General features: G+C 47.0%; 1 protein-coding gene across 2 annotated transcripts in view; it reads right to left on the minus strand.

Annotated features, from left to right (window-relative positions):
• Positions 1–26,778, minus strand: part of LOC119965619 (zinc finger CW-type PWWP domain protein 2-like) — a 205,696-nt gene that overhangs the window by 68,736 nt on the left and 110,182 nt on the right. For both annotated transcript variants that reach the window (XM_038796405.1, XM_038796404.1), the window contains exon 6: positions 840–907. In XM_038796405.1, coding sequence (XP_038652333.1) covers positions 840–907 — 68 coding nt within the window. The remainder of the gene's footprint in view (positions 1–839; positions 908–26,778) is intronic.

Consider the following 26,778-nt stretch of genomic DNA (forward strand, 5'->3'; position numbering starts at 1 on the left):
TGAATTCTCCCTCTGTATACCCGAACAGATAGCGGAATGTGGCGACTAGGGGCTTTTCACAGTAACTTCATTGCAGAGTTAATATAGGCCTACTTGTAACCATAAAGATTATTATTATATTATCTTAAAATGCCTTGCACGCCACTATGCCAGGCTTCCCCACTAGGCAGCTCCGAAAGTAAATGGAGGTGTTGCCTGGAGAGCTTTCTACCCAACTCGTTCACCATCCAGAGCACAGGATTGTCCTGCTCCTATTCAGAACATGGACAAGGGCCTCCAAAACGACAATGGGGAATCAGGTAGCCTGATCTGTAGATCTTGCAGCCACTATTATGTTCACAAGTGTTCTTTTTGATCTGCAGCTGTAAAGAATCATTCCTTTAAGAGGTGCCAGCTACATTTCAGTGTTGTCTGATTCCTTTAAGCCCTCGTTCTAAACAGGCACATAGTGAATAAAAAGCATGAGTAACATTAACTGCATCACCTGATCCATCCTTATGGGTCCCAGCACTAAATTTACATGATTCCTGTGTCCACGTGAGCAGGCACATGAAGCGTGTCGCTTCTTTTCGTCCGACGTCACTTCGTCCAACGACACTTCGTCCACGTCTTTTGGTCCAACGTCTTTTTGTCCGCACGTCTTTTGGTCCAACGTCTTTTTGTCCAATTATCCAATTACAAATTAACTCCGTATAAAACCATTTAATTGATAAAATGCAAGTACAATACAGCAAGTGAATTTGCTCACAATGGCATATTTTTGCACACAATCTAATTTCTAAGTCATTGGCTTGTTACTGAATTTCCAATATTAATCAGATTTCATGCCTTTATCATACCTTTTGTATCTTCTTGATGTAGATTGGCTAATGTCTCTTTTAGACTGCTTGTAGCCTTTGACCTTATTCTTCACCATAAAGAAAAAAAACAAATTAATCTTTTATGCATTTAAAAATCTTGGGTGGGCTTCTCCACCTCGCTGCCCCTGTTTCTGATGCAGCACCCCCACAGCAGCAGTGGGATCCTCCAGCCCAGCAGCCAGCCAATGGGGTTTCCCATTGTGGGCACCCCCACACCATTGGAAAATTCGTGGGCGTGAGTGCGCTGCCGGCAAAACGGAGGATCTCGCCAATGCAGAATCCAGTCACATATGTTTTAATACATTCATAAGTAAAGTTTATGTTACAAAACACAGTGGCCGGGATTTTCCAATTTTTGCCCCGCTACTGCTGCCAGTGAAAACTGGGAATTTGGCGCTCAGTCAAAACTACATTCACTGCAGCAGGACCGGAGAATCCCACCAGTGTGAACAGACGGAGAATTCCAGCCATTGTTTAAATGTCAGATGAATCTGCAAACCAATGCCTGGCATGAATGTCAATAGAATGTATGTGTAAGCAGACTTATGGGGTGATTGCAAATTGAAAATCACATGGCAAACAGAAGCACAGGTTGTCCACCTATTCTGGTTTTTGGGTGGATCTCAATTTCATGGCCAGGAGTCCTGCTGGAAACAGGCATGCGCCAAATGAATATATGCTAATCGAGGTCAAATGATCATGTCAAGAGCTCCAATGCTATTTCTGTACGCACTGGTACCACTAATTCCTGATCATGCACATGGGTGGTACAGTTAACTGTGAGACAGCAATAATGAAAGGGTTCGTCGGACATTGGAAAGATTTGTAAACATGCGAGGGTGGGTTCTCCATTGCCTCATGACAGTAAAACAGGATCGGTGCCAAACCCGTTGCAATGCTCCGATCCCCTGCCGGCGGCCTCAGCGCTTTATCCGCCCCATGCCAGCAGGTGGATGAAAACTGGTGATTTGCATCCATTTCAATACAATTAATGGACTGGAAGCCCGATTCACCAAACCCCTGTTATGCACCAACCCCCACAGTAGGAAATCCTCTGGATGGATTTTACGCACGTTTGGCCAAGCATGACCCTGGCACAGTGGACCCCGAGATGGGTCAAGATGTTCAGAGCATAAGTGAGGTGAGCCCCAAAGTTCATTGGAAGCGTCCCTCCTCCTGTACAATGAGAATCCTGCTCCCCCCCCACCCACACTGACAAATAGGGGCATCCTCCCCCACACCATAGGAATAACGGGTCACGCCCCCTAACCTCTTCCCCCACCGACCCCCCCCAAGCCCCTCGATCAAACCCCCCCATCAGACAAGTCCTTACTGCTGTGAATAAGAGGAAGTGAAACCATTTAGCTCCTTTTGATGTATTGAGAAGCTGTCAATCATAGCAAGTGTTTATAAACATTGTGGTTAGCATCAAAGCAGGGTACTTGAGATGCATTAATGTGTGAATGGAAAGATACATAAACAATGCACCACACACCTGTCTTTGGACCAATAAAACTGCTGATCACGGCCTGGCAAAATGTTTTGTGTGAATGTGTGAAATTGTGTGAAATTGAATGGGAGTTTTACATTTCAAAATTTGTCAAGGGATTTGAAACCTTTTCAAGTGTACTTGGCTTTTGAGGAAGCCGTTGACACTTGTAATAGCTGCTGCTTTAAACACTTTTTTTTGAGGCAGCAGATGTTAGGGCAAGTTAAAATGCTGTGCTCTTTCACTGTGCTGTCTGGAATGCTCTTCAAGTTTTCGGCAGGGGTGGCTGATGTGGGTCTCTGATGGGGGTCTTTGATGGAGGGGTTAGATGGAGGTTTCTGATGGGGCCTCTGGTGGGGGAGTCTGGTAGGGGTGACTGATGGGGGGTCTGATAGGGGGGCTGGGGGGTTTGTGGGAGGAGGGGATGGGGTCAGCCTCTTGCGTGAATGCTGTGGGGCAGTGACCCGCTATTCTCGTGGAGGGGGACCTCCATGACCCACCTCTGAGTCCACTTCATCAGGAGGGGGGGGGGGGGGGGTGCAACGAATCAGGCTTCCACCCCATTACTTATCTTTAACTGGATGCAAACCACCAATGTGTATCATCCTGCCTACATGGGGTGGGTAGCAGACTGAGACCTATGGCGGAGGATCCGAGTGTCATGTTCTGTAGACTGGCTGATAAGAACAATGAACTACAGAACATCCAGTTTCAATAATTTATTCTGAAACAACTGCACAATAAAGATAACGAGGATAAATAAAATAATAAACTACGAACACTAACTGACTATCATAGAGCGACTGTAAAATATGTTTATCCTCCAACACTACTTAGTCTAAACTCTCCAGCCACAGGGTCACGTGGTGGGTTTATGCTGCCACCTTGTGGTCGGAGGTTGTGAATAATATTATCTGCAGAATTGCTTTATGCCTATCATCACATCCCCTTTCCTATGGAAAATGAAATTATTTACATGCATTGGATTATTTTTACAATTCACATGATATGCATAACTATTTACACGTTCAGACTATTTACAGTCTGTTACAAGTTCAGTATTTTGGAATTGTGCCTTAGCCTTGTTGATCTTCTAAGTGGCTGCCAAACTTGCACAGTTACTTCACCTTCTTTAGTGTTTGTTGATTGTGTTTGTTGATCTTCATGTGTCGAAGTATCTTCCTCATGTTGAATTTGTTCCTTATGTTGCACTATGCGTTCTTCAGATGTTTTGGGACCGTTGCATGCTTCTTCTGGTGGTTGCATCATAAATGGTTGCTGGACTTTTAGCAAAGCTCTTCTGTTCCTTCTCAAGACCGGACCTTCATCTGTAATGATGAGATACGAGTTTGGACCTGCTTGTCGTAGTAACTTCGCCTGCTTAGACCATCCATTTCCTTTGGAATCTTCAACTCTCGCCCTGTCCTCTGGCTGCAGAGGTTGAAGCTTTTTTGTGGACCTATCTGCCTCCTTTTTTGAGAAGTTAGTTGTCTCACTACCGTGTGGTTCACTGGCTGTTGAGGAATAAGAGGTGGAGTCGTTCTCAGTTGCCTGTCCATCAGCATCTGAACAGGCAAGAGCCCATTGACTAGTGTGGCCGAACAATAGCTCAGGAGCGCGAGATAGGTGTCATCTTGGCTGCTTAGTGCTTTTTTTAGGAGCTGTATATGATGTGAATGCCCTTTTCAGCCTTGCCGTTTGACTGAGGGTAGTGAGGACTGGAGGTTACATATTGGAAATCATATTGCCATGCAAATTCTGCCCACTCATAGCAATCAAAATAAGGACCATCGTCACTCATGACCACATTCGGAATGCTGTGGTGCGCAAAAATCTCTTTGACATTCTTAATGACACATCTAGAATTTGATAGCTGTGCTATCTCTGGGTAGTTAGAAAAATAGTCTATGACCAGAAGGTACTCCTTTCCATTTAAATGGAAAAGATCTACACCAACCTTCTACCACCAAGTTGGGACTATCTCGCCCATCTGCACACGCTGAAATCTTTGGCATGTTTCAGTTATCCACCAGCATTTCAATGTCATGGTTTATTCCTGGTCAATAGGCTGCCTCCCTGGCCCTACGCTTGCACTTTTGCATCCCCTAGTGCCCTTCATGCAGCTTTTTGAGGATCATTGACCATAGTGCCTGTGAAATCACAATCTGCTTACTCCGCAGCAAAAATCCATTCACGTCACTTAACTCTGCTCGCACATTGTAGAAACTTGAGCAGGACGCTTTGGGCAATCCTTCATGGAGATATTTTCTCACTTTCTGCAGGACAGTGTCTGTGGAAGTTTCTTCTTTAATTATTTTTGACTTGTTGTCAGAGACTAGCAGAGACTCAGTTACCAAGTTTATGTGAACCTGTACATCCTCATCCAGCTGGAGTGGTTCTTCAATGCTGGTAGCTCTGGATAGCGTGTCAGCCACAATAAGATGTTTTCCCAGTGTATACACCAACTCAAAATCATACCGTTACAACTTCAGGATCATTCGCTGAACTCTCGGCGACATCTCGTTAAGATTTCTTTTTATGGTGGTGACTGTGATTCCAGTGGCCTGTGGTCAGTCTTCACAATGAAGGTTGAAAGTCCATACACGTAATCATGGACCTTCATTATTCCATTAACCAACGCGAGGCATTCCTTTTCGATTTGTGCGTATCTTCGTTCAGTATCTGACATCGATCTGGATGCATACGCTACTGGAAGCCAGTCTCCATCTAGATCCTGTTGGAGTAGGACCACTCCCAAACTATCTTGTGATGAATTCATTGGGATTTTTGTAGTTTTTGCTGTGTCAAAAAACATCAGAACCGGTGTCGTGGTGAGCAAAGCTTGCAATGCCTGCCACTCTTGTTCATGGCTGCTGGACCACTGGAATATTACGTCTTTCTTCATGGTCTCCCTTAGATGTGTCGTTTTAGCTGCTAAGTTGGGAATGAATTTGCCCACAAAATTAATCATCCCAAGTATACATAAAATGCCTTTTTTATCGGTTGGGGGTGGCATCTGCAGAAGTGCCCTCATTTTGTCGTGATCAAGCTGAATGCCTTGTGCAGAGAGCTTGTCAGAAAGGTGATGCTGTGCACACCGATGTGATATTTCGCCATGCTCAACTTCAGATCGATTTTCTTGATACTTTTTAGGACCCTGAGAAGCCATCTATCATGTTCTTCCCGTGTCGATCCCCAAATAATTATGTCATTCACATAAACACGGATCCCCGGAATCCCCCAACTATATGCTCCATTTCCCGATTAAAGATCTCTGAAGATGAAATGATGCCAAATGACATTCTTAAAAAGCGGTATCTTCCAAATTTGCTGAAGTAGGTTGCTCCTGCCATTTCACACCTCCCTTTATCTCCTCCCTTTTGGTGTAGGGTAGTGTTCCCTTTTAACATTAAGATTCAAATCCTTAGGGTCCATGCAGATTCGTAAGTCTCCATTGTGCTTCCTTTCACAGGCCATGGAATTAACCCAGTCTGTAGGGGCTACATTATGCTTAATGACACAGAAAGCTGTCATTCTCTCTAGCTCAGCCTTTAGTTTATCTCTTAATGGAGCTGGTACACGTCTAACACATGAATCACAGGGTTCGAATCTTCCTTTAATTGAATCTTGTATGTATATGGTAACGTACCAAAACCTTGGAAATCTGAGGCCCCTTAATTGGAAAAAAATAATAATAACTGGACACTCTTAAAAAGTGAATCATTGCCCACTCCCCCATCACGTCAACCCCCAAATACCTAAACCTGTCCTTGGCAACCCTAAATGGCAACAACCCAAGATTGGCTCCCTGACCTGCCACATTCACTGGAAATACCTCACTCTTTCCAACATTCAGTTTAGAGTGTCATGTGAGAGTACCTTTAAGAAATAGGTGTTTATAAATGGGTGTGTATATAAACGTCTATAGTGAGAATACGTTTAAGAAATGGGTGTTTATTACTGCAGTGATGTCAGAGAATGGGTGGAGGTGGGCTGTCTGTCAGCTTTTTACTTTCGCTTTAGGTTTTTTGCTCTAGGGTGGGTTTGGTTTAATTATAGTTTTGGAGAAGCTGCAATCACAGCAGGATGTGTCTTAATCTCTGCAAGCTTATGAGTGTCCATTTGCTGATTTCAACATGGTAACTGTTCTCAGTAGCGAAGTTAGGCCTGATGTCTTTCTGTTAAAAGGTGGTTTTAAGTCTTATGGATGTTAGAAGGAAAGCTTAAAGGATTACTTAGTGTTGTAGTCTTTGGGGGCTGTATTTGAATGAATGGTTGCTAAGATATTCACTGTATGTTTTAAAAAGGTTAACTTGAGTTCATAGAATAAACATAGTTTTGCTTTAAAAAATATGTTTTCCATTTCTGCTGTATTACACCTGTAGAGTGGGCCGTGTGCTCCCCATACCACAATCTATTTAAAGTTGTGGGTCAAGAACAAGAACAAAGACCAAAGAAAATTACAGCACAGGAACAGGCCCTTCGGCCCTCCCAGCCTGCGCCGATCCAGATCCTTTATCTAAACCTGACTCCGATTTTCCAAGGTCTACTTCCCTCTGTTCCCCGCCTGTTCATATATCTGTCTAGATGCATCTTAAATCATGCTATCGTGCCCGCCTCTACCACCTCCACTGGCAAAGCGTTCCACGCACCCACCACCCTCTGCGTAAAAAACTTTCCACGCATATCTCCCTTAAACTTTCCCCCTCTCACTTTGAAATCGTGACCCCCTTGTAACTGACACCCCCACTCTTGGAAAAAGCTTGTTGCTATCCACCCTGTCCATACCTCTCATAATTTTGTATACCTCAATCAGGTCCCCCCTCAACCTCCGTCTTTCCAACGAAAACAATCCTAATCTACTCAACCTTTCTTCATAACTAGCACCCTCCATACCAGGCAACATCCTGGTGAACCTCCTCTGTACCCTCTCTAAAGCATCCACATCCTTCTGGTAATGTGGTGACCAGAACTGCACACAGTATTCCTAACCAAAGTCCTATACAACTGTAACATGACCTGCCGACTCTTGTACTCAATACCCCGTCCGATGAAGGCAAGCATGCTGCATGCTTTCTTGACCACTCTATCAACCTGCGTTGCCACCTTCAGGGGACAATGGACCTGAACTCCCAGATCACTCTGTGCATCAATTTTCCCCAGGACTCTTCCATTGACAGGTGAATTCCATGATAGACTTTGGGGTTCTCTAAACACTGGCCCATAACAATAGTCCGAGAAGGCCCCAACCTCTCTAGTATGTCCATAATTCTCCCCATATTCTCCAATGGGCCCAACACGAACAACAGCACGTCGTCTGTGTACAGCAACCCCCAGTGTTCCTACACCTCCTCATAATCCCCTGCCAGTCTACTGATGCCCTGAGGGCCATCGCCAAAGGCTCTAGTGCCAGAGGGAGTAGTAGCAGCAACACAAAGCTCGGTGAACTCATCTTGTTTGTCCGTACACTCACCACCGGGTCCACATACAACAGACGCATCCACGCCACAAACTTTAGTCCAAACTCAAACCTTCCCAAAATTTCAAATAGGTACCGCCATTCCACCGGTCGAAAGTCTTCTCCGCGTCCATAGAGACCACTACCTCTGGTACCCGTCCCTTTGACAGGGTCATTATAACATTTAATAACCGCCTTATGTTTCTGGAAAGCTGCCTGCCCTTTATGAAACCCATTTGGTCCTCTGCAACCACCTCTGTAACGCCACATTCCGTCGTCCCTGCCACAAACTTAGCCAATACTTTCACATCCATGTTCAACAGTGACATGGGCCTGGATGACCCACACTCCAACTGGTCCTACCCCTTCTTCGTGATTAGTGTGATCAACACCTGCATCAGTGTCTGCGGTAGCTCCCCCTTCTCCAGTGCCTCTTTCAACATCCCCAGTAAATGTGGTTCCAAGTCCGTCGCGAACTCCTTATAGAAATCTGCTGGGTAACCATCTGGCCCTGGGGCTTTCCCCGACTTCATCCTTTTTATCCTATCCATCACCTCGCTCAGCTCCAGCAGTTACTCCAGCGCCAGCTTCCTGTCCTCATCCAGCCTTGGGAATTCCAGCTCATCCAAAAACTGCCCCATATCCCCTTCACCACCCAGTGAGGCCCTATATAACTTCTCATAATGCTCCCTGAATGCCTCGTTAATCTTTCCCAGCTCAGACACTACCTCCCCCTTCCCTGTCTGTACCCTCAGAATTTCCCTGGATGTGGCCTGCCTCCATAGCTGATGGGCTAGCATACGCTCACCTTCTCTCCATATTCATACTTTACCCCCTCACCCTCCATAACTGCCCCATTGCCTTCCCCGTTGTCAGCCTGTCAAATTGCCCCGTAACCTCTTTGTCTCCTCCAACCACTCCTTGGTAGGGGCATTCGAATATTTTCTGTCCACCTCAACTATCTCGTCCAACAACCATCAATACTCCTCCCTCCTCCTCCTGTCTCTGTGCGCCTTGAACGAGATAACCTCCCCGCAAACCACCGTCTTCACTGCCTCCTGAAATGCGGCCGCCGATTCCTCCCCATTTTGATTCACCACATTATTATTATTATGGTCTCTGATCACCGACCACACCTTCTCACAGAACTCCTTGTCTGCCAAAAGCCCCAAATCTAACCTCCATCCCGGCCTCTGCTCCTGCCTCAAGCTAAGCCTGATCTCCAACCAATGAGGCGCATGGTCTGGGATCACGAGTCCCACATTCTCTGCCCCCACCACCACTGCTCGGCTCACTACAAAAAAGTCAATTCTGGAGTATACCTTGTACACGTGCGAGAAGGAGTACTCCCTCTCACCCGGGTTCCTAAACCTCCTTGGATCTACCATTCTCATCCTTTCCATAAACTCTCCCAGCTCCTTTGTCATCCTCAGCCTTCCCATTGACTTCGGGCTCGACCGATCCACCTTTGGTTCTTGCACTCAATTAAAATCAATCTCCATAATCAACCGATGCGTATCCAGGTCCGGAATCATTCCCAGCAACACCTTCACAAACCCCACGTCGTCCGAATTTGACATTTAAATGTTCACTAGCACCACCGGCGTCCCCTCCAACACCCCACTATCACACACCTCTCACCCGGATCCTGCATTTCCTTGGCCCCGACAAACCCCGTCCTTTTACTCAGTAGGATGACCACCCCCACGACTTTGAATCAAACCCCGAGTGAAATACCTGACCCACCCATCCCTTTCTCAACCTAACCTGATCCTTCACCCAGAGGTGTGTCTCCTGCAGAAAGACCACCCCAGCCTTCTAGCTCCTCAAGTGCGCGAAGACCCGAGACCTCTTCACCGGTCCGTTCAATCCCCATACATTCCATGTTACAAACCATACCGGAGGTTTGCGCTTCCATTCCCCTCCACCGTCTGCCATCCTCCCCTTCCGGTTCAGCCTCCTTTAATTTCACCCTGAACTGGACCAAGATGGCCCCCTTCTCCGCCCATGACCCCACTCACTCTCCAGCACTGCCACGTTGCATTCTCCCTACTCCCACCCCTTACAACCTCCCGCCCCCCACTTGGCCAACACTCGCGGCCACCTCCCCCACCTCACTTCTGTTCACCAGCATTACCTGCCAGCGTGGAAGCTCCTGCCCAAATGCTCCTCCTATCTACCCGCCCCCCCCCCACCCTTCCCTCCGTCTCCCATCAACATTCCGTTCTCCCCCAGTTTATGGTGTCCAATGAAGTCATTGGCCTCCTCTGAAGTTTCAAAATAGTACTCCCGGCCTTCAAACGTCACCCAGAGTATCGCCGGGTACAGTACCCCAAACCGGATCTGTCTTTGGTATAGAACTGTTTGGCCTTGTTGAACCCGTCACTCATTTTCGTCTACACCATTCCAATGTCCTGATCGATTCGGACCCTTTTCCCCTCCCATTTGCAGGTCCGCTTCTTCCTGGCCCACTGCAGGATCTTCTCCTTCTCCACAAACATATGGAGCCTCACAATCATGCCTGTGGCGGCTCCCCCGCTCTCAGCTTCTGCCTTGGGGATCTGTGGACCCTATCCACCTCCGGGCCTTGTCCAGCACACCCTCCACCACGAGCCCTGCCAGCATCCTTGAGACAGATCTTGTGGCACTCGTACCTTCCACACCCTCTGGCAAGCCAATGATATGCAGGTTCTGCCTTATAGACCTGTTCTCCTGCTCCTCTACCTTTGCCCTTAGCAGCTTGCAAAGGTCCCCCAGTAGCCCCAACTCCCCCTCCAGTGCCACCACCCGATCTCTGTGGTTGGACATCACCTTCTCCATCTCCTGGATCTGCGACCCTGTGCCTCCATACATTCCTCAACTCTGTCCATCGATCCTTTCAGAGGTGCTACCGCTCCTTCGATGGCCTTCGACCATCTGCATGCATCTCCTTTTGCTGCTGGCAGAACTCCTCTCTAATAAATGCCATCTGGGGTTTTCCAACTTTCAACTTCCTGTCAAAATTCCCCTATCAAACCAATGCCTTCGAGCCAGAGCTGCCCTGTGTGTGACCGCTCACTCATGGCCGCAGGCGAAATACTTTTTTGCTGTTACAATTTTTATCCATGGGGAATTAATGAGCCTGTGCCATTAATGCAGACTTTGCCTTTAATTCAAGCAGGAGAGATCAGTGATGGCTCAGTTTGACTGATGGCCAATTAACTGGCTCAAAATGTTGGGCTTTGCTGAGAGCCGTGGTGATTGGTTCTGATTTCTCCACAGTAAGGCTGGGTTTATTTAGTTTCACTTTCAGTTCAGAAGTTGGAAGAAGCTTCTCTGATTTTCTCTCTGATATGATGGATTTCTCTGAACAAATTCCAGTGGAAAAACTCTTCTCCAGCTCCATTAAGGCTGGATGCCATTTTATTGAAACTGCAAAGGATTGAGATTAAAACCCGGGCTGGAAGCTGGGTTTGATGCTGGGCAAAGGGAGTCTTAAAAAAGAAACCGGCCTTAAGACGATCCTTCGAGTTGAAGGCCCAGTTTTAATAAAAGCTAAAATATCTCTCCAGAAGAAATCCTTTTGCCTGCGAGTAATGAATAAATGTTTCTGCAAGAAGACCATCACCAGCGGCTTTGATCAATTAATGTGCTTGGAGGACAGCCAACTGCAAAGAATTCAACATCGAAAGCAAAGACTCATCCATTTTTGCCTTATCCTTATTTTTGTATCCTCTTTATGCCCCTCAATTTACATAGATGATTTGGAGTTCAGGACCAAGTGTAATGTGTCAAAGTTTGCAGATGACAGAGATGAGTGGCAGAGTCAAGTGTGCAAAGGACACTCAAAGTCTGCAGAGGGATTATAGATAATTTAAGTGAGTGGGCTAGGGTCTGGTAGATGGAGTACAATGTTTTTTTTAAATAATATTTTATTAAGGTAATTGAAAATTTTTAGAACAGTAACATAAACAATTACATCAACATGGTAAAATAAACATTTTCCCCCCCAGCCCAATCTTCACGCACCTCAACCATACAACAACAATCTGACCCCCCCCCCCCCCCCCGCTCCGCTTTGGAATACTGCTTCTGCTGACATTTTAATTTTCCCCGAGAAAGCCGACGAACGGCTGCCAACTCCGGGTGAACCCTAACATATTGACCCTCTTAAGGCAAACTTTATTTTCTCGAGACTGAGAAACCCAGCCACGTCACTAACCCAGGTCTCTACACTCGGGGGCTTCGAGTCCCTCCACATTAACAAGATCCGCCTCCGGATATATATTAGCCGCCCAGTAGTAATTGCCAAACACACCCTCCTCCCGACTGCGCTCCAACTACACTTTCTTCACTCGCAGGGTTTTACTCGCCCACACAAAGCCCAAAATAATCTTATTCGCCCGCTTGAAAAAGGCCTTAGGGATGAAGATGGGGAGGCACTGAAAGACAAACAGAAATCTGGGGAGGACCGTCATTTTCATGGTCTGTACCCTTCCCGGCAGTGATAGCGAGAGCATGTCCCACCTTCCATTTGTTCTACTAACCGAGATAGGTTTAACTTGTGCAGTACCTCTCATTTCCAGACCACCGGGATTCCCAGATATCAAAAGCTCTTCCCTACCATTCTAAGCGGCACCTCTCCCAGTCTCTTCTGTCCTCTTGTCTGGATCGCAAACATCTCACTTTTCCCATGTTCAATGTATACCGCGAAAAATTGCCAAATTCCCCCAAGATTTGCATTACTTCCCCCATCACCCCCAATGGATCTGAAATGTACAAGAGCAGGTCATCTGCATAGAGCGAGACCCGGTGCTCCACATCCACCCCCCCCCCCCCCCCTCCCCCCGCACCAGCCCTTTCCAGTTCCTGGAGGCTCTTAACGCCATGGCCAATGGCTCTATGGCCAGAGCAAACAGTAACGGGAAGAGGGGGCACCCTTACCTCGTCCCTCGGTGTAGTTCAAAAAACCTCAACCTCAGCTGGTTCGTACGCACACTCTCTACTGGTGCCTGATAGAGCAACCTCACCCAGTCAATAAAGCCCTTACCAAACCCAAATCTTCCCAGCGCCTCCCACAGATAATTCCACTCCACCCGATCAAAAGCTTTCTCCGCATCTATCGCTACCACCATCTCCGCCTTCTCACCTTCTGACGGCATCATAACAACATTTAGAAGCCTTTGAACATTGGCCTTGTGTTGCCTGCCCTTAACAAATCCTGTCTGGTCTTCCACTATCACCCCCGGGACACAGTCCTCAATCCTTGTGTCCAGTATCTTAGCCAGCAGTTTGGCATCCACATTCAGTAGAGAAATCGGCCAGTATGACCCGCATTGCTCCGGATCCATCTCCCGTTTCAGGATCAATGAAATCAAGGCCTGCAACATTGTTGGGGAGGACTCCCTTCTCTCTTGCTTCATTAAATGTCCTCACCAGCAGTGGGCTCAATATCTCTGAAAACTTCTTATAGAATTCCACTGGGTAGCCGTCAGGCCCCGGGGCCTTGCCCGACTGTATGCCCTCCAGCCCCTTGATTATTTCCTCAATCTCAATTGGGGCTCCCAGCCCCTCCACCATGTCCTCCTCCACCCTCAGGAACCTCAACTGATCCAGAAATTGACTCCTCCCCTCCACCCCAGAGTACCCCCTCCCCCGGATTACAAACATGGTAAATCAGATCGCCCAGTACCGCATCTTCTCCACGGTGGATCTGAAGTCTGCATACCACCAGCTCCCAATCCGCCCGGAGGACCACAACTACACGGCGTTCGAGGCAGACGGCCGCCTCTTCCATTTACTCCGGGTTCCCTTTGGCGTCACGAATGGGGTCTCGGTGTTCCAACGAGCAATGGACCGAATGGTGGACCAGAACGGGCTCCGGGCCACGTTTCCGTACTTGGATAACGTCACCATCTGCGGCCATGACCAGCAGGACCACGACGCCAACCTCCACCGATTTCTCCAAACGACCCAAAAACTCAATCTCACATACAATAAGGAGAAATGCGTTTTCCGCACAACCAGACTAGCCATCCTCGGTTACGTCGTGGAGAACGGGGTCCTAGGACCCGACCCTGACCGCATGCTCCCTCTCCCCCACTGTTCCAGGGCCCTCAAGAGGTGCCTCGGATTTTTCTCCTACTACGCCCAGTGGGTCCCCCAGTATGCGGACAAAGCCCACCCACTATTTAAGACTACACTCTTCCCACTGTCAGCCGAGGCCCGCCAGGCCTTCAACTGCATTAAGGAGGAATCGCCAAAGCCGCCATGCGGGTGGTGGATGAATCCGTCCCATTTCAGGTGGAGAGCGACGCCTCAGAGGTCGCTCTTGCTGCCACCCTGAACCAGGCAGGTAGGCCAGTAGCGTTCTTTTCCCGAACCCTCTCCGCTTCGGAACTTCGACACTCCTCAGTCGATAAGGAAGCCCAAGCCATTGTGGAAGCCGTACGGCACTGGAGGCACTACCTCGCAGGAAGGAGGTTCACCCTCATCACCGACCAGAGATCGGTTGCCCGTATGTTCGATAACACGCAGCGGGGCAAAATTAAAAATGACAAAATCTTGAGGTGGAGGATCGAACTCTCCACCTATAATTATGATATCGTATACCATCCGGGGAAGCTCAACGAGCCCCCTGATGCCCTGTCCCGCCAGCGCACAAGACAGGTGTGTTGTTACAGGCAATCGACAATGACCTCTGCCACCTGGGGGTCACCCAGCTCGCCCACTACATCAAGGCCCGCAATCTGCCTTTCTCCACTGAGGAGGTTAAAGCTGTCACCAAGAATTGCCCGATCTGCGCGGAGTGTAAACCACACTTCTATAGACCAGACAAGGCCCATCTGGTAAAGGCATCCCGGCCTTTTGAACGACTGAGTATCGATTTCAAAGGGCCCCTTCCCTCGACCAACCGTAATATTTATTTACTTAACATCATAGATTAACTCTCTCGCTTCCCGTTTGCCATCCCATGCCCCGATATGACCTCCCATACAGTCATCAGAGCCCTGCACAGTGTCTTCACCCTGTTTGGTTTCCCTAACTATGTCCACAGCGACAGGGGTTCGTCCTTCATGAGCGACGAGCTGCGTCAGTACCTGCTCGACAAGGGCATCGCCTCGAGCAGGACTACCAGCTATAACCTCAGGGGGAACGGGCAGGTGGAGAGGGAGAACGCGACGGTCTGGAAGGCCGTCCTACTGACCCTACGATCCAGGAATCCCCCAACCTCCCACTGGCAGGAGGTCCTCCCCGACGCGCTCCATGCAATTAGGTCCCTCCTGTGTACGGCCACTAATCAGACCCCTCACGAGCGATTATTTGTTTTCCCTAGGGGCACTACCACGGGGGCCTCGCTTCCATCCTGGTTGAGGACACCGGGCCCTGTCCTCCTGCGGAAGTACGTCCGGACACATAAAACAGACCCACTGGTAGAGAGGGTCCTACTCCTGCATTCAAACCCCCACTACGCATTTATCGAGCACCCCGACGGCCGACAGGACACCGTTTCCCTCCGGGACCTGGCACCTGCAGAATCTACCACTACCACCGAGGTACCCCTCGCACCACACCCCACCCAACCCCCCACACCCTGCACCTACAGGTTTCCTGCGCCCCCTTTCACCCGTCACACCGGTCAGGAACGAAGCTCGGGAAGAACCACCCCCGGAGTCCACCCTCGGATTCACACCGAACATCTGCACACAGCCATCCGAAGCGGCAGAACTCCGGTGCTCCGCCGGTCCCAGCGAACGATTCGAGCACCGGACCGACTAAACTTATAGACCCGTCACCCCCGCCGGACTTGATTTTTTTAACAGGGGGTGAATGTGGTGAATGTATAATATAAATTCACACTGTATATCACTGTGTCCCTGTGGGATCCATCTGTGAGCCATTGCGTGGCTCTGCCCACAGGGGGAGATGAGGAGCATGTACAGGGCTCCGCCCTTGGCTCCACCCACAACCGGAAGTATGAAGTGCTGCGGTCTTGCGAGCCTGCCTTCAGTTCAGCTAGTCGTAGGCAGGCTCAGTTGTAAGTCGATTAATGCCACAGTTTACTTCTACTCATGTCTTTGAGTGAATTGATGGTCGCATCACACAGTACTTCTCCAAGGCTTAAGTGTCTTTTAATTCATCTCCAGCTTCATTTCTTTAATAAAGGTCCATACTTCGCCTGGCGTTTCAAAGTATAAGTCCTGTTCCTCATGTGTGATCCACAGACAGGCTGGGTACAGCATCCCAAACTTCACCCCTTCTTAAAGAGGGCTGTTTTTGCCCGATTAAACCCAGCTCGCCTCTTGGCCAACTCCGCTCCTAGGTCCTGATAGATAGGCAACTCACAGTTCTCCGACTTGCTGCTACGTTCTTTCTTGGTCCACCGCTAAACGTGCTCCTTGTCCATGAAACGGTGAAAACATACCACCATGGCCCTCAGCGGCTCATTCGATCTGGGCTTCCTCGCAATGGCTCTGTGTGCTCTGTCCAATTCCAGGGGCCGAGGGAACGCCCCAGCCCCCATCAACCTCTCCAACATGTCCGTCACATAGGTCCTCGCATCCGATCCCTCACTGCCTTCAGGGAGGCCAACAATTCTGAGATTCTGTCTCATGGACCTATTCTCCAGGTCCTCCAGCTTCTTCTGCATTCTTTTCTGGTGGTCGTTCATCATGGCCACCTTGCTTTCCAGCACGGTTATATACTCCTCGTGCTCGGACAACTTTTGTTCCACCTCCTAGATCGCGCTGCCATGGGTTTCCTGATTCTGAACCACTTGATCAATTGAAGCCTTAATCGGGTCCAGCGTGTCCTTCTTCAGCTTGGCGAAGCAATCCTCGAAAAACTTCACCAGCTGTTCCGTCAACCACTGTGTGGTCTCCCCGCGGCCCTTGCTCTCCACCATGCTGTCCCATGTTACCAGCTCTGCTCTCGTCTCCCTTATAGGACTTTGTCATCTCACACGGCCACTTCTGGTCCAATTCTCCACACCGGAGGGGGATTTCTCCTTACTGTCTCACTCTTCACTGATTTATCCAACTAATTTATCCACTAATATCCAAAAGAAAGCGCGGGATAAAGGTCCAAAAGTCCGTTACAGGCGGGAGCTATCAAATGTGCGACCTATTCCTCCATGCCCACCACCGGAAGTCCCGATGGAGTACAATGTTGATAAATGTGAGATCATCCATTTTGGTAGAATAACTGCAAAATGGACTATTATTTAAATGATAAAGAATTACAGCTTGTTACTGTCCAGAGAGACCTGTGCATGAATTGCAAAAGGTTGGTTTGCAGGTGCAGATGTTAATTAAAGGAATTTTGACTTTCATTGCTAGAGGGATGGAGTTTAAAAGCAGGGAGGTTATGTTGCAGCAGTATAGGGTGCTGGTGAGGCCACATCTGGAGTACTGTGTACAGTTTTGGTCTCCGTACATGAGAAAGGATGATCTGGCACTGGAGGGGGTGCAGAGAAGATTCACGAGGTTGATTCCAGAGTTGTGAGGATTGGCTTATGAGCAGAAACTGAGCAGACTGGGACTATACTCATTGGAATTTAGAAGAATGAGATGGGATCTGATAGAAACATAGAAAATTATGAAGAGAATAGTTAACATAGAAGCAGGGAGGTTGTTTCCACTGGCGGTGAAACTAGAACTAGGGGGCATGGCCTCAAAATAAGGGGGAGCAGATTTCAGACTGTGTTGAGGAGGAACTTATTCACCCAAATGGTTGCAAATCTGTGGCATTCCCTGCCCAGTGAATCAGTTGAGGCTACCTTATTTTTTTGAACAGTAAATGCATTAAGGGTTATGGTGAATGGGCGAGCAAGTGGAGCCGAGTCCACAAAAACATCAGCCACGATCTTATTGAATGACAGAGCAGGCTTGAGGGGCCAGATGGCCGACTCCTGCCCCTGGTTCTTATATTCTAATGTTCCTTCGTTCTAATGTTTGTCTGTCATGTGTGTGTGTGGGTAGAGGGTGGGTTAGTAAAAGGAGGGGTAGTAGGTTGGCTTGCCGTCATTCCATTGTAACTACTACATATTTCATCTTTATTTCTGTTATAAATAAACAGTTATTGTGTTTCAATTTACAAACATGGTGACTGCAAATTATTGGGCAGGCAAGGATTTTGGGAATTTTATACATATTATTGATTAATTCACTTGTGTTGGGACTCTGGGACTGGAATTGACCGCAAACTAGCTCAGGGTGCCGCAACACTCTGCTAATTTCTTCACAAACCAATTCTTTTTCGACTAACCTTTCTAACAATTGTTCCATCACCCCTTCTACTGTAACTACAGTTTTCTTTCTCCATCATTTGCAAAAATGAATGCAAAATATTTATTTATTTTACCTGTCAATTCTTCATCCTCCCAAACTAAAAGCCTGCTTTATCATGAGTGGCTGAATGTTCTCTTTTCCTATCTTGTATTTTATAGGCTTATAAAAACCTTACTCTTTCCTTCTTATTTTATATGCTCGCCTTTTCCATATATTTTACTTCCTGTAACTTCCCTATTTATTTGCTCACTAAATTTTCTAGATTCCTAACAACCTTACTTACAAATTTATTCCTTATGGTTAGCTTTAATATTGTTGAACCTAATTTTACAATAAAACTCTATGTTATATCTTAGTTTTGTTTTACTCTATTTATCCGCAGAACTCTCTTTGATTTGTTCCGTTTTTGCCTTATTGAATTTGGTTATTTTGTAATCCCAGGGGTTCTGAACCTTTTTGCATCCGACGGCCCATGTTTCCATTTAATAAAAATTCCATACCCCTCTACAATACAATACCTGATTTTTCTGTATGAAAATTAGTTATGCATGATTAAACATTTATATTCATTATTATTTTTGGTTTACTTTAATCTGAACCTTGTTCCTGGTATTGAGCAACAATTCTGCCAGAACACAGAGGTATCTTCAACAAAAATGAGTAAAAAATGCAAAATGATTAACCCAAGAATCAAAAGGTACATGCAGAGAAGTCTTAATGGAAAAGTTATGAACTAAAAAGCAGAGAAATAATTAGCCAAAGTCAAAAAAATAATGTTCAGAGGCCAAGTTAGAAAGGGGAAATAGGTAACCAAAAATCAAATGATAAACTAAAAGCTGCAAAAATCTGTTAACGGTGGGAAATCATTAGCTGAAAATGGAAAAATATCTGAGGAGAGCAAGTTCGAGAAGGAAAATGCTTAACCAAAAAGGGAAATGATTAATCAAAACATGCAGAAATTCATAAACAAAGAAAAATAGTTCAACAAAAGCCAGAAATAATTTGCAGACTAGGACTAGAATTTTCCAGCCCCGTGCGATGGGTGGGACGTTCTGCGGCCGATGCAGTGAGCCAGCCAAAGGTCCACTGATTTTTGCGGGACTGGTCAATCCTGCCTGTGGGCGGGACCGGAAAATCCTGCTGTAAGGGGGAGAACTCTAATCTGTCAGAAGTGAGTTTCTGCATATGCGGCCGGTTAAAAAAGCAGAAATCGCTGGCATTTTAGGAAGTCGGTTGGAGCTGGTTGACTTCCATATTTAACTTGGACACATTTGCTGATAAATCGGAAACCCCATGAAACAGCGAGGGCTGAGATTTAAATATGTTAAATTATAAATAAGTGCAATTTTGATCCAACATTCTGCCTTTAACTGTGAATGCAAGGTTTCCTGGGCTTCCTGAAACTCATCAGAAATAGCAGGAATTGAGGCGCTGAACAATTGACAAACATGAACAGCGAGGTTCTCTGGCCCAACGTTGGCCTGCAAAGGGATCTTCCAGTTCCTCCGCTGTCAGTGGTATTTCCCATTGAATCCACGCCACGTTGTAGGAGCGGTTTCAAGACCTGTGTATTGAATCAGCTTCCATGTGGGGTTATTCCCTGTGGCTCAACTCCGTACAGAGAGGAAAAAAAATCACATCGACAACCTGGACAAGATGGCTATTTAATCAAGCTCATTACGTGTACAGGGAGAACAGACCTGGATAGCTGCCAAGACTGTTCTGCCAAACAAAGACCCGAACACAGTACTTATACAACGTTCAAAAATCAACAGCCCACCCCAGTTGGACACGATCCAATCCCTGAAGCTGCTACATTTAAACTTATCCAATAGAATTGCAAGCAATGTTTAAACTTCACCCAATAGAATTGCAAGCAGCGCATGATTGATCCGCATCCTGACAGCTATGCTTACTAGTAATTTGTTGTGCATTCATTGTCTGTGAAAAGCAGGACAAAATAACCAGCTTCCTGCATTGTTTCACAAAGACAAGATATCAGAAGTGATGTCCTTCCAGACAAGTTAGCTATCTTAAATCCCATTTGATTAATTATTACTGCTATGTCCTAAAAACACATGTTTAATGGTTAATAATGATTACTCAGTCCAATAATTCATCTCAATCCTTAATAAAGTAACTTAAGTAAAACTACTCTAGTGGCATGCTAACTATTCAGTTTTAAGAGGTGTTATCGCTGAACCCTCCCCTTCACACGTCAACGGGAAACAAGTGTCGGAGGTGTGTCACTGGCAGGACCGGAAGATCCCACCAGTCTGAACAGCTGGAAGATCTCACCTCATGTTTTAAATACTGAAATATGACAGCTGCTTCCTTGCCAAAGTTAGTTTTTTCTCACAGGGCTTGTTTGAAAATGCCTTCGCTGGTTTGGAGATGACTTCCATTACTTGAAGGGTCATGTTTTGCTATCTTGTATTTTTTTACCTCTGATCTACACTTTTGGTTCTTAGCCTTCTCTGGAAAGCATGTTCATGTAACTCTATCTTGGACTTCAAATGAGGAACAAGAGGAGCAGCAGCAAATGTCAGTAGCAACAGCCTTCTCCTCAACTACCTGCAAATTTACAGGAGGAGATGAGCACCAACTCAGAGGAGATGATGACCCCAAAACAGAGTAAAGAAACAAAGGATTAGGTTTATGGATGCAATTGAGCACCCGTATCTTAGCAGCCTCAGATGCTCCTGTCCTGTTGCTGACATTTGGAGTCTCCTGAAGAAAACCTCCTGCCAAATGGTATTAATTGCCTATGGGAGTCAAGCTCAGCACATAATAATGTAATCATCTGGTTTTTTTCCAGGGACTTAGGGTTGACACCTGCTGAATCTCTTAACCTGCGCCTCCCAGGTGATGGATAGCATGTTTGCCAGGGAAAGCACTTACATGGACTTTGCAATTTATGAGGCCAGTCACAATCAGGCTTGCTGCTTTAGGTGGATTTCTACAAGTCCAGGAAGCCATAAATGTCAGACCTATGTCAACCATGATTCACAGATCTCTCTCAAAGACTTAAATACACTCCATCGGGCAATACGTAGCACAGTGGTTAGCACTGCTGTCTCACGGCATCGAGGTCCCAGGTTTGATCCCGGCTCTGGGTCACTGTCCGTATGGAGTTTGCACATTCTCCCCATCTTTGGGTGGGTTTCGCCCACACAACCCAAAGATGTGCAGGTTAGGTGGATTGGCCACGCTAAATTGCCCCTTAATTGGAAAAAATGAATTGGGTACTCTAAAAGTATTTATTTTTTTTAATCCACTCCATCATTGTTCCACTGGCCTGCAACTACCAAAACAACAGCATACATGTCTCTGTAAGAGTTCCAGGCGACTGCCACAATGCCTTCATTCTGCAGCAGTCAAGTCTCCCATAGATTTTTGCTCCTCCAAGTAAGGCCAGCAGATGGCTTCAGGGTATGGTTGATGACATCGCTGATGAGCCCTACCACTGATGCTTAGGGAATGTACAGCCAAAGGCAACAGAGCACAAGACTTGTCAGAATAAAAGAAACTAGAATGGTGAAGATACTATTCAGATGCTGGGAGCGCTGTTCAGTAAGCAATAACAAGGTTTACCAAATGATAGTGGCCTGCTGTGGCTTGTACAGCATTGTGTAGCAGTGAGGACTGGAGTTTCAGGAGGAGAAAGGTGACCAGAACAGCAGGAGGAGAAGGACTAGCCTGCAGTCTCACAATTTGCTGCCAGGGATGCCCAAGATGGGTAAATTCAGGTTTGCTTCAGTGAAGCACATCAATTCTGAACTCACTGTCATCCCTCTCAAAGATACTCATTGAATTTCTTTAATTCATAATACTATTCTTCACAAAGCATAAGTTCACTTGTAGGCAACAGGGGAACAAAGCACACTGGAATGTTGAAACAATGTTTGTAACTATAAAATATTAAAGCAGAATGTGGCATTTTTACACAAGGTTAAAAACCAAAATGAATACCCCAGTGCATGACAAATCCTTATTCTTCCCTTTTCTAGTCTCCTTGAGGTGGCTGTTCATATCTCTGCTCTAACTGCTCAGGTGCTCTTGGTCAACATCTTCTGATCTTGGAGCCCATTGAGGGCCCTGCCAAAGACTACCCTACCTGCACCAACACAGGGGCAGATTTGGCAATTGGGACAGGATTCAGTATTCAGGGGTCTGACAGGGTGGGGGCAAGGGATGAGGGTTGGAAGTGCTTTGGGCAGAGTCCCCCGTCTTTGAGCTGGATTTGACAGCCTCACACCAGGCGTGTTTTTGGTGGGGGGGATGTAAAATATAAGGAGAGGCTCATCCACCCCTGAGCAGTGCCCCCATAATATTGAGGCTTGGGTGGGTTTGTTTAAAAGCCAATTGACTCCAATATTACATTGCGCACACCATAACACGTTTGACAAGGATAGGCAGGTGGAAGTGTTCTTTCAAAAGGTTTTTAAAAGGACAGGAATTAATTAATTAACTTGCACATGGGCATAACCTCAAAACTGCAAGACTTTATATAACTGTTAGGTAAAAGAAACATTCTGCCCTTAATGCAAGTAACAAAATGTGAATTGGCTAATAACTACAGCCACACTATCAAATTATCCATTTGCTTGCTCAGGTGGATGTGCAGATCCCATTTGACAACCCTGAAGAAGAATCGTGGTGTCCTGCCCAATATTCCACCATCAATCAACATTACAAACAACATATTCACTGGCCATTATAAATTTGTTGTTTTTGGAAGTTTGGTGGGCACAAAACATTTCCCACATTACAACAGTGACTACACTTTAAAAATACTTAACTGGCTTTAAAGCACTTTTGAGACATCCAGTACAAAACGTTGGTCCCTTTGAGGATCAGACTGGGGAATTAATAATGGAAAACAAGGAACTGGCAGGGACTTTGAACAAGTATTTTGCATCTGACTCCATGGTGTAAAATACTAAATACATCCAAAAATAGTAGTAGAAAAGCAAGGAGCAAAAGGGAGGAACTTAAAACAATCACGATCACTTGAAAAAAGGTCCCAGAAACAGTAATGGTACTAAAGGCTGTCAAGTCTCCAGGATTGACCGGGTTCGCTATTGATACTCAGGAGGCTGGCAATTTGCAGCTGCATATACACACTGCACTCCCCACAAACACCATCCCAGCCAACAAGGTGCCAGCGCGAAGAGTAGCACCCCGTTTCACGAACGCCAAGCTTCAGACCCTGCTAGATGCCATGGAGGAGAGGCGGGATACCCTGTACCCCGTCCTGGGAAGGAGGCTGCCAGCTGATGCCACTCGTCGTGCCTAGGTGCAGGTGGCAGAGGCAGTGAATGCCGCGAGCAACACTGACCAGACCGGCCAGCAGTACCATAGGAAACTGCACAACCTCCTCAGAGTGAGTAGGCTGCACTGTGCCCCTGGCACCAACCCCTGGGGCACACACCCATAACCCTATCACCTTCACCCTGCACCAGTTGCACCCTCACACTGCACCACATGCTGGCACCCATACCAGCTGCCATGACCGGGTGCCCTGGCCACTGAAGCCACCATTACACACCCCTTGGGCTGCATGCATCAGACTGTCGAACATTGTGCATTTCCCCCCCCCCCCCGACCCCCCAGGAAAAGGCCGCCCCTAACCGCCGGGAGCGGGAGAACACTGGAGGGGAACTGCCGGACCTGCGACCCCTCACAGCTGTGGAGAAGAGGGCACTGGATGTGCTCGGCAGGCCCGAGGAAAGGGCAGTCACCGGGGTGGAGATCGGCATTGGACAAGGAAGTGAGATCACACTGAGTTGCGGTTCCCTGTGACACGTGTGCCAACAACCCCCAACACCACCCTCACCTCCACACCACCCTCAACCCCATACCATCCCCACGCCTACACTACACCCTCACCCATACTCCATACACCCCCACCAACCCCACTCCCACTTGGCTTGCGACTTAATCATGCATCTTGTCTTGTGTCTTCCAGGACCTGCTGGTGATGGGGTGGGCCTTTCTGGTGTTCCCTGACTCCAGCCACAGCCAGTATCTCACCTTCAGCGGTACCGATAGATGCCGCCAGCGGGAAGGGCCAGAAAATCCTGCCCAATGTCTTTTGTTCGTAAAAGTGTGGAAGTTTGGAACTGTACCTTCAAAGTTAGGGTAAAGTAAAAATATCATGTGACATGTGCTGGGGTCTGCCTGACAATTAGCCTGGGTGGTTTAATTGTTAGACATGAAGTGCAGCACGGTGGCGCAGTGGTTAGCACTGCTGGCTCACGGTGCCGAGGTCCCAGGTTCGATCCTGGCTCTGGGTCACTGTGCGTGTGGAGTTTTCACATTCTCCCCGTGTTTGCGTGGGTTTCGCCCTCACAACCCAAAGGTGTGCAGGGTAGATGGATTGGCGACACTAATTTGCCCCTTAATTGGAAAAGATGAATTGGGTACGCTAAATTTATTTTTAAAAGAAAATTAATTGTTAGAGATGAGAAGAAGACACAGGTTGTTTTATCGAGAGGGAGGTACAAGGTATTTACACTTGAGGACAATAACAGCTGTACTAAATTTACAATGGCTGGACCACCCGAAAGGTGGTATCAATATTAAGTTGTAAATAGTTGTGCTTTTACTTCTAAGGTGAAAGGCAGCTGCAACCAAAGATAACAAATCAACATTTCCATTTGGATACAAAGTTCATTGCTATAGGGAAGAAGCTGAGAAAGCTGTTTTGAGGTCAGTATACAGACTTCCTAATAAACCCAGGCATAGCACAGACAGGCAGGGCAGGGTGTCTTGTGTGGTCTAATGTGGTCTGCAGCCAACTGAGGAATAGAGAGCAAGAAAAGGATGGAATTTACAAGGCCTGCATCTTTGGCAGGGAAGATGCTGATTCTACCATTTCCCACACAGCTTGTGCTCAGTTTGAAGACCAGGGGCGGAATTCTCCGCCCCAGTCTTCAACTTTATCATCCAACTTATCATGTTTAATAAATGAATTTTTTCTTATTTTTAAAGTGAATTAGTGCTCCTGTGACTCGGTGGTCTATTGAGCCAAGGTTCCATTCTGGGATCTCCATGTCCAGTTATTACACCAATTGGAATTGTAGCAGCTAACAAAATGTCATTTCAGTGCACAAATTGGTGCAATTCCCACCAGTCCCGGCGGCACGAGCCAGACTGCAATTTTCAGTTCTTTAACAATCCTTTAGCACATCGGCATCAGTTGCTCGTGGAGAGTCTTGCTTTCGCTGTTTCAAGTGTTACCAGTGAAGAATCCAGATGTACAAGTTGTTCCTCCTTTTCCCGTAAAACTCATTTTGCTCAGCTGCAGCTTTTCACAAACAAGTCTGTTAGCCTCTTTTACCATCATATCTCATGGCACAATATTAGCCATTTCTTTGCCTCGGCATGTGTCGACATGACCCCTAAGGTTGGTGCAGCTTCCTTAGCCTGTCCCTTAGCCTGTCCTGTGGCCCCCGGTCTCTTTCTGCAGAGTCTTCCCTCGGTGCCGCTGCACATTGTTGTTGGAGTCCATTCTCCTCAGGTGCTGTAATGAGTAGAATGGCCAGCTTCATATTGGTTCCATATTGATAAAGATCGGTTTCCTATTGGTCCTGGCTTACGCCCTCATTCAATCAAAGTCACCTTTGGACTCCTGTCTGGTTCTCCCCTTCCTTTTCTCTATAACACTGTGTGTTCTAACTGCGGAGTGATATGATAACACATCCCTAATGGACAGGGTTGAATTGGACTTTGATGTCCTCCTTCGGGGCTAATGGATCATAACTGGCAGATGTTGCGGTCCGGCACAGAATCAAGTCCAATGCCTCTTGATCCCCTGCAACCAAGCATTCAGCCTTGAAACTTGAGTACTCAACCCATTTCTAGACTTTGAGACTGTGGGCAGCTGATGGCAAGGGTAAACTCTTGATACCCAATTAGTTTGACAAGCATGAGTCTCAGGAATGTTGTAGGGCTCAATTGCTTTATGCTTCAGGGATAAGCAAAGTTAATCAGCACCCTTCTTTATCAGGTTGCATCAATGCCACCCAACCCCAACCTAGCCCATTAGGCCCTGCCTTTTTACTCTCATCACACTCTACCCCCCACCCTATGTGGGCCACAGTGCTCTATACCCCCAAACCACAGACAGCAGACTAACACAGCCCTAAAAACACTTTAAACAATAGACAGCAGACTTCAGGACCATCCATTCCTCTCACCCCGGAAACCCCCAACTACAACCCTCCCCCGCAGCACACCCCAAGTTCCACCCCCGCACCCCTCTCCAGTGGACTTTGTCCCCTTGGGCTCCTTGGTGCTCAGTGTAGACAGTGATGCTCACATCTTTCCTCCCTCTTGGAGGTTATAGCACCTGGTTTCCCTTTTTAAAAAGCAGCAGTAATTTGCCCCAGCGTGACACCATGCCTGGTGGGTGGGAAAATTAGGGCTAAAGATGTGACATTAACGATGCTAAGTATATTATAATGGTTTTAAATTCATGCAAATCAGGTTCACGCCCGATGTGAACCAGATCATGTCATCGGGGAAGTCCTGGGACGATGGCAATCAGAAATCTCGCCGGTGCAAATCTCGATTTTGGTCTCTCGTGAGACTTAGTGGCCATTACGGCATTTGGACACTCAGCTAATGTAGCCGCTAAATCCCGCCCATTGATCCTGTTGTTGGTGATTGAAGGGAGGCCCTTGTTGTGAGCTATTT

Source organism: Scyliorhinus canicula, chromosome 5, assembly GCF_902713615.1.
Source record: "Scyliorhinus canicula chromosome 5, sScyCan1.1, whole genome shotgun sequence".
In the NCBI taxonomy this organism is placed as follows: Eukaryota; Metazoa; Chordata; class Chondrichthyes; order Carcharhiniformes; family Scyliorhinidae; genus Scyliorhinus; species Scyliorhinus canicula.